The 17,165-nt window shown below is 40.4% G+C and overlaps 1 protein-coding gene across 1 annotated transcript in view; it reads right to left on the bottom strand.

Moving 5' to 3' along the window:
* The window catches only part of ncanb (neurocan b), a 129,938-nt gene extending 113,085 nt beyond the window's left edge, over positions 1 to 16,853 (bottom strand). Inside the window, exons 1-3 of the mRNA XM_026159414.2 lie at positions 16,658 to 16,853; positions 4,041 to 4,270; positions 3,766 to 3,934 (exon numbers count right to left, since the gene is read on the bottom strand). Coding sequence (XP_026015199.2) covers positions 3,766 to 3,934; positions 4,041 to 4,270; positions 16,658 to 16,730 — 472 coding nt within the window. The 5' untranslated portion in view covers positions 16,731 to 16,853. The remainder of the gene's footprint in view (positions 1 to 3,765; positions 3,935 to 4,040; positions 4,271 to 16,657) is intronic.
* Positions 16,854 to 17,165: the final 312 nt, after the last annotated feature.

Genomic DNA, 17,165 nt, shown 5'->3' with positions numbered 1-17,165 from the left:
TGTAGACAGAGAGAGTTCCCACAGCACCAGCAGTGCATCTGCTGTTGCGGGCAGAAGAAATGTTTTGTTTCTTTTCTCTTCTCCTAATTTCTCAGCCTCCATCCCTTCTCTTTTGAGGCTGCGGGGTTTTGTCCAAACATAGATGCTACTGTAGCTTGCTGGCTAACACATGCACCAGAGAGATAAATGGGTTTCCTCTCAGCATGGGAAACCCAGTGCCTTTCCACAGGGAATGCACAATACCTCATCTCATCTATTTTTACCACGATGCATCTTTGTACATCCCCACACAGTCTCCTAAGGGAAAAACAGAAAGCCACCATATGATGCCCTCGTTGCTACACTAATCAGGAGCTGGTGTCTCTTGACACTTGAATTATTATATGGCGCAATGTGCTTTAGTGTTTAAAAATGTATAATTATTTTTCTTTATTTAACCCAACAAATACAATGAGGCAATTTTGAATAAATGATCAACCTTTTTTGTTTAAATTACAGAGCGGTAAGAGCTGTTTCAAAGTGCTAATTTTTTTGAAAATACAATCACTTACTTGCTTTCTGGCCATGGATGAGAGAACCACTTTCAAGTCTGACAATATAAACACAGCAAATACAGAAACAGCTAGTCTGACAGCATTTGAACATTTTGTGCCATTCTGAAAGGAGCAACAGTAACTCTACTACATTGGGCCAAGTGATATTTACATATCACTTTAAACACATATGTCTGAACTGCAAGCAATTGGATTAAAGGCACAACATGTAAATAATGAATGTGTCACAATGAAGTTAACAAACTGAGCAATGCATTACAAGTCTAAAGATAGTTTACTCCCACCTCTTGGTTGTATCATCTTTCTGCAACTGATGTATTTTAAGTTCAGAGTGTGATTTCTAAACCACACTTTCATTCCTAATTTGTGACAACGCAGAAAAGGTGACAAAGGAAACAACAGAACATAAAGTAAAATTAAACAGTCGCAGTGCTGACCTGTAAGTTACACAAGCGCTATATGAGGAAACATTTCAAAGCAGTGACATTTTAGACTAGTGTGTTAGACACTGCTGTTCGATGCACTACAATCATCATCCACAAAATAAGAAAAAAACAAAACAACAAAACAAAAACAAACTTTTGGAAAAAAGAAAACAACTTCAATCTCTCCAGTAAACTTTCAGAAACTTGCAGAGTTGATATCAGCTTTTCTAGATGGTCGTCTTATAGCTGACATGATCTGGCCATTCAAGTAGTTTCCTTCCATTCAGAGGTTACATTAACAATAGTCAGTGCAGATACACTATGCACTGCTCTTACAGCAGTGAGCTGCCATATGTCACCACAGAGAAAGTCTGACAAACACAATCAATAGCACTGCGTTGTAATTGGTGAGACACAGCCAATTGGTCAGTCAATATGTGCCAGGAGAAAGGAAGACGATGGAGACAAAACAAGGAGGAAGAAAGGCAGAGGGAACAAGGGAGAAATAAAAAAAAAAAAAACCAAATGGCAGAAGAGGACATCAGGGAACACACAAATTACTCTATAAGAAGAGTGGTGTGGATTAATATGATATTAATACAGCTGAGCAGTATCAATACCTGCTAATTAACATGTTGAGCAGTTGGTAGAATTAGCGAGAGGACGGCTGTGGTCTGCCATGTACCGTGACTTCCAATTAAGACTAAGCCCTGGAGAAGGCTACTCCTCGCCAGCTACGTAATTGGCTTCTCTCTGAAGGAGTGGTTTTCATGGTGTATTAATCAATTGGCCAAGAATGGGAGGACACAGGGTCTCCTAAGCATAGTGGCAGGGGTCTCACTTATGAAATGTATTCTATGAGCACCTATTAGGTGTTCTTCATACTTGACAAAACCAGATGGCATCCTTGTTGAAGTACTGAAATTAGGCATTAGGCATAGTGGTCTTCACAAACAGGCACACACAAATTTCCCACAGACATTAACAAGCTTGCACGTGTTCACATTTGAACCATGTGCAGAAACTGAGTGCAGTCTGTCTCTATTACTATGAAGAGTGAAAATGGAGCCAAAAGTCTCTGAACTTTTACAGCTTCTGTTGGTTATGTTAGCGGTAGCATGGCTTCGTAGTAAGTGGTGGCGTGGTGTACAGTGCCTAATGCATCAATCAGTTCCCGGCAGTCATTATGATAGTAGGTTATTATTAAAAATAGTGAGTGCCCCGACAAAAACCTATGATAGCTTTGCAGATAAAACACCCAGACACGGTAATAATAGTTCCACTAGAGCGAGCTACCTCCAAGTAGCGTGGTATTCCACAAATATCGGTTTCCTGGACAGAACAAATGGTTTGCGTATTTAGTTAAGCCACCTAGAGCCACACAGAGCTCTCGGTGCAATGCTATTTGACAACACTGTGCCCTGCTGGGTTTCTACCTTATTGGCTTCATTAGGTTTTCAGTGCATGAACAGCACCTGAATGGCCCAAGTCAATGATGTTTAATGTGTTTGAGTTCCTTCACCTTTTCCCTATCATCATACATTCTACATAAACAGTAAACAACCCTTGCTGTAATGATTGTACTAGCCTGACACGGAAACAGGGTCATTATTATTCATAGTGGCAGACCTTGAGAGCTACAATGGAGCTATACACAACCAGCGCGGCAGTTATTTGCTGAGACAGTTCTTTGTGTTGGTTAAACACACATAACGCATACATAATGTAATCGCGTACATCAACACACACTGAATAGAAATAATCAGTTTTTATGAAGATACTTCCTGCTTTCTACCTTTTTTCTTTTTCTTACAAAACATTGAAAATAGTGTTAATAATTCGTCTTATAGCCATCAAATTAAAACAAAACCTGGTCACGTCCTAAGTTTGTTACATGTACAAACTCTGATTAGGATGAGAGGAGGCAGTGGTATAACTGAACACTACAATAATAACACAAACAATTAATGAAGATTACCCCAAATATGCTGTTTGAGTTTTTGAATCTTTTTATTAGTTTAGTTCTTGATTTTTTTATTACTGGTAATTCTGTCTGCACTCCTAATGATGCTACATCTAACCAGATGAACTAGCAGTAATTTTAAATTGCTACTGCGTTGTATTCCAAGTTGTTTCTTTATATAACAGATACTACATCCTGAATCAGTTGCACAGATATTGTACACACTACTAAATAATGAAGTGTAAGCTTTTAAATAATTTTAAAATCATCTGGACCGTGACTGGGATCATTTTGAAATGAAACTGGAGCAATTTTAAAACAGAATCAGTCATCCAGTCACAAATATTATACTGTTGTTTTATTGTAATTCAGCACTGCAGGTATATTTATTTTGCAACTGCTTACAAAAAAAGACCCTGGAGCCTACTTTTGCCTACCTCCCAGCTCACACTGAACGCAACATCAATGCCTATCCCTGCAGGTGGTGCATCCACAGGATGGGGTAGATACATGGACTTTGCTAGACAGGGGTTCATGCTATTTCTTTCCACTGTAATTGACCGAGCATCATGGTTACAGATCTGGCCACCAAATGCTTGGCGCCTAGTTTTCTTCCTACTAGTTTGTGGATGAGGTTATCGAGCTCTAAATCTTCCACTTCTGGAGTTTTCTGCCTTAGAGGTAGGGTGAGGAGCGGGTGATGCTAGTGTGACTACTCACTATATTTTACCAGAAGTAATTTAAATGTAGGTGAAATGTTGAAAACTTTACCTTAAATTTAAAATAACTATCACAGTGAAAGAAAAGTTTACATTTTATTCACCTGTGACCTCCAGAGGAACTGTGTCCTGCTCATCATTAATGCCCACCACTACCTCACACCGATATAGACCAGAGTCGCTAGAGCGCAGCCCAGTCAGAGCGAGACTGGCATTGTAGCGGTTCTTATTATAACCAGGCAGTGTGACACGACCCTGGAAGGCCTTCTTCACCTGAGGAGCAGAGAGTGAGAAAAATAGTGAAAAAAAAATGTTTGAGAGAAATAGCTAAATTACAGGTAAGTCAAGCATTTACTAACGGTAAATATGTTTACTGTACCTTGACCACATTGTCTTTGGCCACCAGGACTGACTGTTCCTTTTGCAGGCCATCAGAGCCTCTTTGGCCCCAAACCTTAGTCCACTTGATTCTGGGCGGCTCATGGAATGAACCAGCACTGGGGCGGAGGGTGAAGAGGCAAGGGAGCAGAACTGTTTTAGAAAGCTCCTCACTTATGGTCTGATGGGTAACCTTCCGCATATTCACCACTGTATCTGCACTGGTTAAGCCTGAGAAGAGGAGAGGAGAAATAAATCAGTGCTTTTCATTTGTAAATGAAGTAACAAAATGTTTTGTCTCATTAAGCAGGTTTCTCTTAGTTGCTTCTTTGAGAGTCAAGCATGTGCTTTCCCTCTGAGTTCCGTTACCCCATCAGATCTTTCTTGTAGTAGAGTAGAAGGGAAAAAACACAAGCTCATTGTGTCCCTATGATTATTGATTATCCGTCATTGATCCAACAGACCATTAGCTTGATATCTAACACTGGGAGGAATATATATAAAAGATTTCAAAGGTGCTTTCATGAACCATACATCAAATGTGGATATGAATTATAGGATCAATATTACACACCTCTTTTTGCAGTTTAAGTCACCACCATCCCCACCGTAAAAATAAAAATATTTTATCCTAAATGCAGGGACAGGATATTATTAAAATGAATGACTTTAAGAAAAGGTAGTGTCTTGAGCAAAATCCTGCAAAGTTCTGTTATTGATATTTGTTTTCAACCAGTGTAAAACTCTTTTTTCAATGGTAGAGTTTCTTTAATATACATCATACATTATCTTTATGCTCTAATCCGGTGCCACCTTCACAGAAAAGATATAGGTAGCTCATTTACATTGGAGAGGGAAACAAAACAACACAGTGATGCAGTTTATCACTTCTGAGCTTTATCCACTTCTTTGTTTCTCTTGTGCACAGTGTATGAATGAGGTTTACCTGTAAACGCTTTCCCCTCATCTCACTTTTTTATAGTTCGCTTATCAGTCACTACTTCCTTTCTCTTATTTCTAAGAATCCTGATAAAAAAATGTTGCTGTCTTATCTAATTTGCCCCAAAGACAAGAAACAGCCAAGAAACACATTCATTTTCAATGTACAGTTGTGTGTATGCAGCAGCTGATGGGTGGCTTAATGATATTTCTTGCAGCCGTGCCTGGCTGAGCTCCATGACTCCAGGAGGGTTCAATCTTTTGGGAAAGCAATTCTTACATGAAAGGTTCATTGTATTTTTTGTTCGTTTAATTGAAGAGAATTGTTCCCTCCAAATCTGAAGTCATGACTGTGAGATGGACAGGTGGGTTAGTGTAGGGCTGCAAGTGATGAGGGTTGTGTAGCAGACTTATGGTGAAGAAAGAGCTGAGCAAGAAAGAAAATCCTTTGATTTATTACTTATGGTCATGAGCTTTGGGTAGTGACCAAAAGAATTAGACTGCAGATACATTTAGATGAATTAATTTCCTCCGTAGGCTGGCAGGGAATAGCTTTAGAAATATAGAGCTGCTGCTCCCTTGTGTCAAAGAGAAGCCATGCGATGTGGTGCAGGTCTCTAATCAGGATTCCTCCAGGGAAACTTCCCTTGAAGACCTCAGGGTAGACCTGGAATTTCAGGGGTGATATCTATCTGGCCCAGCAGTGTCTCTGGATTCCCCAAGAAGAACAGGAAACAATTAGGCTGACTAAAGTTTTGTTAGTTGCTGGAAAAATACATATGGAATACCCCGATTAGCTTTCTGCTCTTGTAATTGTTTTTTGTCATTAGCAATTGTTATCATGTATTCATTCTACAAGGGCACCATTGAAAGTGTCCTCGCTGGCTGCTGTGTGGAACTGAGGCTGCACAACCTCCTGCCAGAAGACCGGCTGACCGGAAGACCCAGCAAGCCATAGTGAGTGCAGCCAACAAGATTATTTGTGCCCTCCTGCCCTTCCTCATGGACATTTTCAACACCCATCTCTTCCACCCTTCACACTTCCTTTTCAGCTTCTTGCCTTCGGGAAGAAGATTTCTAGAGCATCCGGGCTCGCTCTGCTAGACTGATAAACAGCTTCATTCACCAGGATGTTAGAAGACTGAACTCTGTTCACTATCACCCTGCTCTGCCCTCTAACCCTAGACTGTAAAACTATCTCACATGAGTTGCATTTAAATCTTTAATGCTGCTGTCTGTCTTTGGTAAACAAAAGTCCCATACAGAATCCAAGATCGTTCAGGCCACACGAGAACTTAACACAGGGAGCTAATAAGATAGTGAGACAAAGGCTGAGGAGAAGATGGGACTATTTATACAGATGGGGTAATCAGGGAAGTGGAAACAGCTGAGACACAAGTGTGAGTCACTTGAGTCACTTGTGAGGACAATCAAGACAGAAGAGACAAGTAACTATAAAAATAAAACATGTTAAAGTGTTCCTGAGTGAGACAGAGTTGCCCTTGATGCATCCATCAAAGTGTGAGCGTCTGAATGTTAGGCTAAAAGTCTTAGCCATAGATAAAAGTGGTTGTATGAATGTGAATGCATTAATAAGGCTTGTACTACTAAAATGATTGGAATAGCAAAGCACTATATAAACACCAGTTTCATTTAAAATGAGGAAAGACACACAGGGATTAATAAATTCATGAATGTAAACAGTATCTATTACTAAAAGATAACAAGCATTATAATGGTCAGGAATAATTGAAAATAAAACCTCAGCACTAAACAACAATATACTAAGAATAAAAGAAACCTTAAAGCAAAGAAACAGAGAGTACCTAAAAATAAATAAGAAACTGAGACTTCAAAAACTCTGGGAACAGACCAGGGTCCACAGTAAGTTACTTTATTAATAAAACATGTTTTAAAACTGGCCTGTAGTGTCAGTCAGTCAGCAAATAATTAGAAACACAATTTGACCTGCAGAGAAGTTGAAGATCTAAATCAAACAGGTACAGCTGCTGCTAAGAATGAGTGACAAAAGACAAGTAGAGAGAAAAAACAAATAAAGAATTTAGCACAGCCAAGGATTGTGAAACAGACAGTGAGGTGGGGAAAATGAGCCTACCCGATTTCTTTTATTAGTGTCGGTTTCCGCTGTCATGCTCCATTCCTATTTGTCTGAATCCATGTTAAAGTACTACACGCTATAAGGTCAGCCTGTCCTGCCTGTAATTAAATGGCATATTTCTGGAACAGTGCTTTTCCAGTGATCACAGACGCATCGCTGCGTGAGCTGCTCAACCCCTCCGTCCTTCTCCCATCCTTGTCATTTTTCTCCCCATCTCCTGCCATTCTCTTTTCCCTCTTCGTCCCCTGCAGTACAACCACCTGCCAGCTTTCAGATGAGCTTTTCAACTCACTTTTTCTTATTTTTGTATTTTTATTCCACATATGTATAAAGATATACTATTTGTTTTTTTATTATTATTATTGTTTTCAGGACTTGATCCTCCTTAGCCCTTCTGTAAAAATTCACTTATTCCACCATTCTGACTCAACTTTGAATTAGTTGCCTTATCTTTGACAGCCACTGAATGCAATGCTCCCAACAGGGGAATATGATGTGAATGTGTGTGTGTACTTGCAAGTGGAAAAAAAAAATCTTATCTCTTATTTACTATTCATGGAACATCAAGTGCACACTCTCTGCTCTGCACACACAGACACACACACATAACACACAAACCTTGCTGCCACATTTCATCCCTTACTGGATAGTTAATGTGCCTTTGAACACACATAAAAAATGTGCATGATTAGCTGTCATTGCTCATTCCTGTAGCCCTTATCCTGTTGCAGTTGCTCAAGCTAAGAGGATGAGTGCCTCTTCCCTGATAGCTTAACATCAGCCCTCCCATCACATTTTCACCTCCCCACAGACGCATAAACACACATTAATACCCACTTCTCTGCTTCTCCCAGTGACATCGCCTTAGACAAATGCTACTTGTTTAACTCCCTCACCGACAGATCTGTGTTGCTTGGCATGGCAACATCAAACAGCATTTGTGCTCTGAAATGGCCTCTCGTTTTGCACTCGAGAGGCGTTCAGCCCGTCGAGTGAGGTGACCTGTGAAACAAAATGCATGAAGCTTTCGAAAGCAGAACGATAAGACAAGAAGGGGAGGTGAGGAATAAATAAGCAAAGCAGTGTGGGTTGTTACCATGTGGCTACTTAGAGAAGACACCTTTTTCTGATTACTGTTTTTTCTCGCCTATGTATTAAAAAAATGTTTTTTTAGTTAGATGAATGCTCATATTTATTTTCTGGTGGCTCAATCAGTAAATAGCAACAAAAGTTGTTCCTCTTTAGCTTTACGTGTTGCTGGAGTTCCTGCGTTGTTAGGCTCAATCAATAACAATATTAATTTTATTATCAAAATATAAAACATATATATGAAACCATACATCTCAGCTGAACAGACACCACAAGTTCATGTAAACCATGGATACCACTGTTTTGCCAGCATGGCTGTTCCAAATAGCCTCTTGCCATGTAATGAATGCTTGACTTTCTCGGTATTTAATGCTCCCATTGGGGTTTATGTCAGGTGATTTTGTAGAAAGTAAAGCATATTCCCACAACCATGTTTGTTGAGGGTTTATTGGACTGTGATGTCATTCTCTCTTCTATTCATCTAACTTTCTGCTCATCCCATCTCTACCATCCTCCTTTGTCACACCACCCCTCTGCATGTCTTCCTTCACTGCTTCCATAAATCTCCTCTGTGGTCTTCCTCTTTTCCTCCTGCCTGGCAGCTCATGTGGTCACTGTTGGTCTGCTTAGCTGCACAGGGAATGCATCTGATTAAGTTTTTGCAAAGTGTTTTAGAGTGCCACATATTTTAGACACCTTCAGTCAAGGCAAGCGGTGACACTGAGAAAGTCCCTTTTTGCAAATAATAATGAAATGACTTCAGGCACTTTCACTAGTCCTGATTACTAAGCAATGTTTTTATATAATGAGCAGCTCACATCGGCTGAATGTTGACTCAGTGGAAGGTTTAAGTTTATCAAAGCATCAAGGTTACCAGGTGTATTGGGATGCTTATAATTTCTAATAAATTATTCATATTAATTTTGTCAATAACAGCACAGAAAATACTTGAGCTCTCTGGTATGAGAGTAGACGTGCAGGAAATAATTTACTTCTGACTTCTGTTTTACTTGATGGCAGCAACAATATCATTTTGCATTGATAGAAGAACTTGCAGAAGTAATGTAAAAGATACACAACTGACTCAATCATGACAGAGTCCAGGATGATGAGTTTGGAAGGAGGTAAGGAATGGGAGAGAAACAAACCCAATATCCAAACGAACAGAAAGAAAAGGAAAAAAGAAACAGGGGGTATGTGTAACAGGAAAATTGAAGTGATGTGATGTGGAAAGGGAGTCAAGAGAAGATGATGGAAAAAGTAGACATGCACTGTTATGATTCAGCAGGAGATGTGTAAAGATTGACAAAGTGAGACATTCATGCTCATACACACAAACACAAACAGAAGCGCACTTAAAAAAAACATCTTTCAGAAGAGAGGCTATCAGATTCCACTACCTGCTGTCACGCTCTTTGCTTTATCCCCCTTGAGGATGTGGCACTCGTCTTTGATTGTCACACACTCATGCACGTGCCCCTCCTCCCAACACACATGCCCGGACACACACAAATAGAGTGAAACGCGCTCCCAGAAGACAATCAACCTACAAACTTCCTTGCCTAAAGCGTGCACAGAACAAAAATAGGCAAATTTATTCTTTTAATTGGCCTGCCATTTTCTTGCCAAGTTCCACCTGCGTAAGTGTCATTTGGGTAACAACCCCAATGTTGCCAAAAGCGATACAAAGCTTTAAATGTAGCCAACCAAGTTTCACAATCAAAATCTCATTCACATTCTCCCGCCCACTCTTCACTCTTTCTGTCCACTTTATTTGGACAAATGCTTATCTTTGTTACATGGCCAGTGCTGCAATTTGCTCAGAGAAATTAAATAAAAGAAATTGCCGATTCACTTGTTGAAAAGCCTAAATTACATCTCGAAGGGGACTGGGGGAATTTTGAAAGAAAGAAAAAAACAAGACAAACAACAACATTGCTCTCTTCCTCCATGGTAATGAATGTAAACAAGCAAGGGCGCCAGTGCCACCTCTATCTGAAATCTGCATTTAGATGGAAATGTTGTCACAGGCATAACCCACACAAGGCTCTTTTGTTTTGTTATCTATCCTTGTTTCATATTTCTCATTGTCATTCTTTTTTCTAAACAAGGCTTGGCTGGCTGTGAGGTGAAAAAAGACAAGAGGAAATCCTGAATGTCAATACAAAGCAGAAAGGTGCTCAAAAAGGGAGTGTGTGCTCAGTAAAACTTGTCCACTGGCAACATTGGATAGCAAAACCCAAGGTGCTATGGAGGACTCTTCTAAATGTCACCAGGTGATCTTTTATTGACCTCATCTTGTGTCTTTGCCTGCATGGGTACGAGAAGGGTAAGGTGTAACAGGACACATCGTGCAACTCTTCCCCGAAGATCCACTTCCAGCAGCCTGCAGGTAGAGCTTAGATTTTCCCATTTTCTCTGTTGGTTCACAGAGGCATCTGCGTGATCATCACCACTGACCCATCTGTCTTTCCATTAGAGGTGCTCTCGAATTATTAAACAGTCGGAGAGCCTTTATATAGCTGGCACGGAGCTGCACACAGACACAAGGTGGGCGGTAATGGCATTTTCACTGTAATAGGAACACAATTGAGAACATCATTCCTTGTTCTCGTTCTCTCTTTCTTATTCTTCCTCCTTTTCTTTCTTTCCATGGGGCTTGCAATGGGTTTTCCAAAGATAAAGGCAGCATTGTCTTCAATTTGCCAACATCACAGCTGCCAACCTGCCAGTCAAGAGCTCCCGGGACTGATCGAGTATATCCCTCTGCAGTCGTCGGCACTCCACTTCTGCTGCCTGCATGCCAGCTGATTATATGTTTGTGTAAGTGTGTGTGTGTGGACAAGTGTGTGCAGGTCATAAATCATGACAGACGAGCTGTCTGACAGAGTCACGCCGCTATTTGTTGATTACTGTGTTAAGAAATGACAGTCGATACAACACATACAACTGCACAGCAGCAGGCACGGCTTGAACTCTTTTGAGATTTTGCTTTCACCTGGGAGGTGCTACATAAAGAGACAGTTCACAGGAAGCGGTTTATATTTATTTAACTGCAATGGGTAAATGCCTTACTAATAATTCATATATGATTATCAGAAACATAATTGTGTAAAAATAAACAGATTTGCAACTGTTGAGTTCCTAAGAAATTTTCTGTTGCACTTTTACTCAAGTATTTATTTATGATACAGTTAGATTAGTTCTGATTATTTGTAGACTGTAACAGTTTTGTATGTTTAACTGGCCTCCTGTGCACTTGGTGCTCTGATACCTCACTAAAAAACACAGAACTGGGTTAAATAATCTGCCAGAAATGAAAGTTCTGTGTTCAAAGACATCCGATAAAATGCACTTAATGCACATGACAAGTGTTTTAATGATGCTGTTTATTTTAGATGTACATTACCGCTCTGCATACTCAAATACTGCTCAGTTGTTTAATTAATAATAATCAGATTAACCATATACTTTGCAAGTTAAAAAAAAACTAACAACAACAACAAAATAAAAAAACAGGTACTCCTGTTTAAAGTTAAAAATCATTAGACCTCAAAGTGGCCCTCAAAACTGACTATGTAGCTGCTTAGTATGAGGTTATAGTTGCATTTAAATTTTTTCACAAGAAATTATTCAAATTAACACACAAGGAGAAATATTTATATGTATTTTAGTGTGGTAAGTTTCTTTGGTAAACAGGGAAAACAAAAGAAAGAGGGTAAAGTCGAACTTTTTAGAGCAAGTGGAAGCTGTATAAGTTTTGCCTTCTGTGTGAATAAAACACGTCAAGGGCAATGGTGGTAAGTGGGGGTTAGTTTTGTTTTCCTGAGAGCATTTCGTTTGCTGTCTTTATTGTTTTGGGGTTTTCTTTGTTGGTTGTGAAGAAATGCATCCTTTGAAAAAGACCTTGGATGATGCACAAAGACAAATGGAGAGAACAAGATGAATAACATGAAAACGGCGATGGCTGATCCTTAAGCACTGCCACGTTATCGCTTACGAAGAGCACAGTAAACGACGCTGAGGCTGATGCCGCCCTGTCCAAGCCAAGAAACCATAACCATGGCAACAGAGGCGCCACAAGTGCAAAAAAAGGCGGGAAGAAGCTTCTGATTAAAAGCACACTCACACGCGCGCTCACACATGCATACACACTTTAACTGTGTGCGTTGTCGGTGGCCTCCTCAAAGAGCAGATCTGATGCTATGTACTGTATAATGTAAATTAAACGAAGGGCTGGTTTCCTCATTTTTCCATCGTGTTTGATCAGTGGTGTGTGTTTCACTGCAGTGCAGCTGCACTACCCCTACAGGAAGTACACAGTCTCATCTGCAGAGACGCACACTGTAAATATACAAAGTTACACAAACAGTTGGATCTTCTAAACCAAAGACATTCAAAGACACACTAAGTTTTCTGTGTCTGTGTGTATGTGTGTGTGTCTGTGTCCATGCACATTCATGTCACCTCTCTAAGCACACCAGATCTGCCAGGCGGACATCATGCAGGGTTTGGAATTAATGTCTTCTTGCTGACATTCTCTCTCATGATATCTTCCACCAAAACATCCCTTCAACTCCCACTTGTTTCCAGGAGTCCTCCTCAGCTTCTTGATGTTTTCTTTCCTATTGCGCTCACGTCTTTCTTCTCCATCCATTGGGTATTTTGTGCTCCTATTATATACCACCTATGCTTTTCTGCCTAACCGACTTCTTTCTCTCTTAACGCCTGCTCCTCATTTTTCTCAGTTTGGCTTTTCTTCATATAAATCCTAATCCTATTTCAAAGCTAGACTAAAATTAATGAAAAGTAGCCTTTGGAAACAAAACCTAATGTGACAGACAGGAGAATGTACACATGCACTAATTGCAAATTCCTGTCTTACTTAATTAACAGCAGCCATATGCAGACATGTATTTTGTTATGTTCCTGATTTGTAAAATGTATCCTCTGCAAAAGGATTTCTTTTTCACAAACTGTTTCTGCCACTTGACATGTCACACTAATGAGCAGCATTTTGCATTTTAGCTGCTTTATGTCTCTGCCAGAGATGTGTGCTAATGTTACCAGTTGTGTGAAGGAAAAAAGATTTACAGACGGAAGATAGAGCGAATCCACAGTCTTAGCGAAAACAAGACAGAACAGATGAGACAAATCAGGAAAACATTTCTGATATTTAGACTGAACTGATGCTGTGCTATGTAACAGGAATATACAATGTGGCTATACAATAAAGTTAAGATTATGCTCAGTTTGATATACTGGCTGAAATGAATGGCCGACTGACGTTGCGTCTCAGACATTTATTCCTTCCTCTAAATGTCACCTGCAGAAATCTTTCTACTTGGATCTTAACAGATATTTTATCTGCTTGTAACTAAACGCAGACAGTCAGTGCTTTGTTGAGCAAGTCAGCCTTCTGAATGATCACACTGCAGCGGAAAGCAGAGTTTGCAACAATCAGATCAAGTGAGAAAGAATAACTGTGACTTGTGTTCGAAACTATAATAGTGTTCAAACAGCCAGAGTTTGGATTAAAGATGGATTTATTTTGTGCTGTGAAATTTGCAGGGTGGGAATTTATCTAATGCACGTCTGTTATAATTAAGCCTTGATAAATGAACACAGTGCTTATTGACCTGGTTAGAGCCAGGCACGTTTTTTTTCTGTACAAGAAGCATAATCATAAAAGGCAAAAAACATATATGATCTAAATGTGACCAATCGCTTCTTCAAGGCAACCTTCCTATGCAATTCTGGACTGCTTATAGTGCTGCTGCTATTTCCAGACTGCTCACTAGGGTTTGGTTTTGAAAAGCTCTAATTTAACAGTCCCATCCTGAACCAGGCATGTGGTCTGAATACAGTTAAAGCCACGTGAGGGTAGGTTTGAGGCACAGCCTGCAAGAGTACCACTTCTACTAATGTTAATGTACACCAGTACATTAGGAGTGTGAGCGAGATAAAAGACAAAAACAACGTTACCAAACATGGCACCCCAATTGACGCAGCTCAAGGCTCACATGTCCCAAAAGAGGGCACTGTAGAAAAGACGGAATATGGGAATGTGGAGGCATTTTGGCTGTTTAATGTCCAGCGTTGAAAAAGACTATCATACACAGCAAACTGTGTCACTCCACAAATTGTTCTTACCATCTGAACCAGTGCCATCCTCTAGCGCTCGTGCAATGCAGGACTTGACGGTGCCAGACACTCTCTCCCATGCCTTGCCTTACCATGAAAGCAACAGCTCAACTTATTGCACAAGTCACGATGCCAGCAAGCAACAATCAAATCAAACAAATCTATTTAAGCGGGTGATTAAAGTAAATGACCCTCGTTACCAACTCCCTGGGTATTTTGTGATCAGGTATATTCCCCCATACCTACTGTAATCTTAAATCATGCCTTAAATCCTTTCTAAATCTGACTACATGCTTTGTCTCCTCCGCCTTCCTAGGTGACAGTTATTAACCCTCTCACTGTAGCTCTCTGTGCCTGAGCTGACTTTTACCAGGCCATGTCAGGCTTCACACTAACTTCCCTGAGGCTGCTGCCATGACTAATTTTGGACCTTCTGAGGCATAATGATACCTTTATCTTGCTTGGCACACTGCCGACATTTTAAAATTCATAAACATGCATATATACAAGTATATCAGCGTTTGTACAGGAGTGCAAGGCAAGCTCACACTATCGCCAACACACAGACAGACACGTGCAAAAAGCTCACACCTAATCTGTTCCTTCCCCACCATCTTTCCATTTCAGGGCTGTCAAGCAAAGTGTCACAGGGTGAGCTTTAGTGCCACCCCTCCCAGTAGTCCCCTACCATTGACTATTTCCAGAGCCACTCAAGTGGAAAAAAGCACAAAATGCAAGGAGGAAAAAAAGAAAGCGAGAACAGGCAATGTTGATGGCCTCAAAAACTCCTCCAAAACTCCAAAACAGAAGCAGGGAGTGTCTTCTCGCATGACATACACACTCTGAATTGTCACGAGTGTGTTATCAGACTCCTTGGAGATGCTCTGTGTGTGTGCGGGCTACAGTTCTCTGTAAGTTGGCTGCAACTACCTGGCAGATGTAACCTGAGGCTTTCACACAAACAAATACACACAGAGAAAGACAGAAGAGTTGGCTGCATTTTCATCATCTCTCTGCTGTGGAATCAGAGCCCTGAGTCACAGAAAGGCCCTGCTGCCAGGACAGTAGATTTTTTTTTCTTGCACAGAAGGCAGAAACAATGCAATACACTGAGCAGACGGTTGGGGAGGCCACTGAGAGCAGTGAGGGGGCGTGCAGTCTGTCCTACATACACACCAGCACATGCAGATACACACAGATACACAGCAGGAGTGTACAAGGAGAGTTTGGAGAGGGCAAAGAAGTACCGTGGGTTGTAGATCCTTGTATTGCATACTGTGTCCTTGTAATGGACAGATAACACTACTAAACAGACAGATAAGATAGCAGTTAACCAGATTAGGCGTACAGGCTGACAAGACTTAGAGTTCCGTCTTAACTGTATGGATGATTTCTTTTCATACACCCAATTACATGTTTCTCTGTCACGATGTCCTTTTCTAAACTCAAAGGTTTAGTGAGTCAGTAAAACAAACATTCAAAAGTTTGGCTAACTTGCTGACACATAATGAGAGGATTAGGATCGTAAAGTCCAGCTTTTGAGCCCAATCAAAGAAAAGTTTAATGAGCTCTGCAAATTTATATTAGAAATAAATATCTCAGAGACTTATCAAATCATTTCAGTCTCTCTAAAATGGCTGAGAGGGTGAAAGCTAGCTTCGGAGATCTCAGATGTGATTTCTGTTGTACTTCTCATCCTTTCAAGCTCCTCTTGAATGAGCCATTGGGGTAATTACGAGCAGATGAAATGAAAGTAAGTGGGCTGGTGGTGAAGGTCTGCCAAGCATTCACATCGTGAGCGCGGCTACAGAATTAGAGGGAAATGGACACACTGACAAAGAAAATGTCAGCACGACCGAGAAGAGCTAATGAGAAATGTAAAGAGATGTGGTTTTTTAATCTCCTTGAAGATAGCTGCGGAGGGCTACTGCTCACAACACGCAATATTTCACAAATTGGCCACATCTAAATGACTATAGCTATTATCCATATTATATTGTCCTTAATTGGCACAGCTAGCCATTATCAGCTACTGCTAAGAAACAAAAGATATAAAACTCAGATATAACTTCTGGGTCAGAAAAGTGAGGCAAGAGTGGTCTGTGTATCAGAGAACCTAAATCTTGTGATTTAATTGTTTATAATTAATCTAATGCACACTGTAGAATCATACACGTAAGAGAAAATTTGTAGAAACCATAGCTTCTGGGAAGATTTCCGAGACACTGGTTTAATGGCTATGTGTGCAGATGGTTATCAGAAAGTTCTGTATTACATGCACTCTAGGTCAGACGATGGGGACTGCCCACAGTTTAATGAGGACTCACCCCAGACCGCAGTTTGAAGCAGAAGGAGGGCCAGCAGGAGCTGCGGTCCACAAACAGGCAGTAAGCCCTGCATCCTGCTGCACCTGGAGACAGAGATGAAGAGAGAGGGAGGAAATGTGAGTACACAAAGGAAACTGTAATCAACACATTGCCCTTGTGAAGTTCTTCTAATACACAAGACATGCTTGGATGAGTCATCATTAATAATTCCTTTTCAAGGGATTTTTCCCCCCCCTGTTGCTCAATGAAGGCCTTAGGACACACATACAGTTCATTCTTCAGTTTAATTTGCTGTTTCGTAATGTGGGTGGGATAAAGTCTTCTGAAGCCTTTTCAGACAATGGTGATTAAAGGCTTTTAAAGGCTATGTAATAAATACCTCGACTTGATGTGACCATTGTGCTTAATCCTTTTGAAGTACAATAAAGAAATAGACGATTATCTTTACACTTCACAAATAGCTATTGCTCAGAATTAAATGTACAGGCTGAGATTTACCTTTTATCTT

This window comes from Astatotilapia calliptera, chromosome 23 (assembly GCF_964374335.1).
Source record: "Astatotilapia calliptera chromosome 23, fAstCal68.1, whole genome shotgun sequence".
Lineage (NCBI taxonomy): Eukaryota > Metazoa > Chordata > Actinopteri > Cichliformes > Cichlidae > Astatotilapia > Astatotilapia calliptera.
Note: the sequence above shows the minus strand (reverse complement) of the source record. Positions and strands in the feature narration are given on the sequence as shown.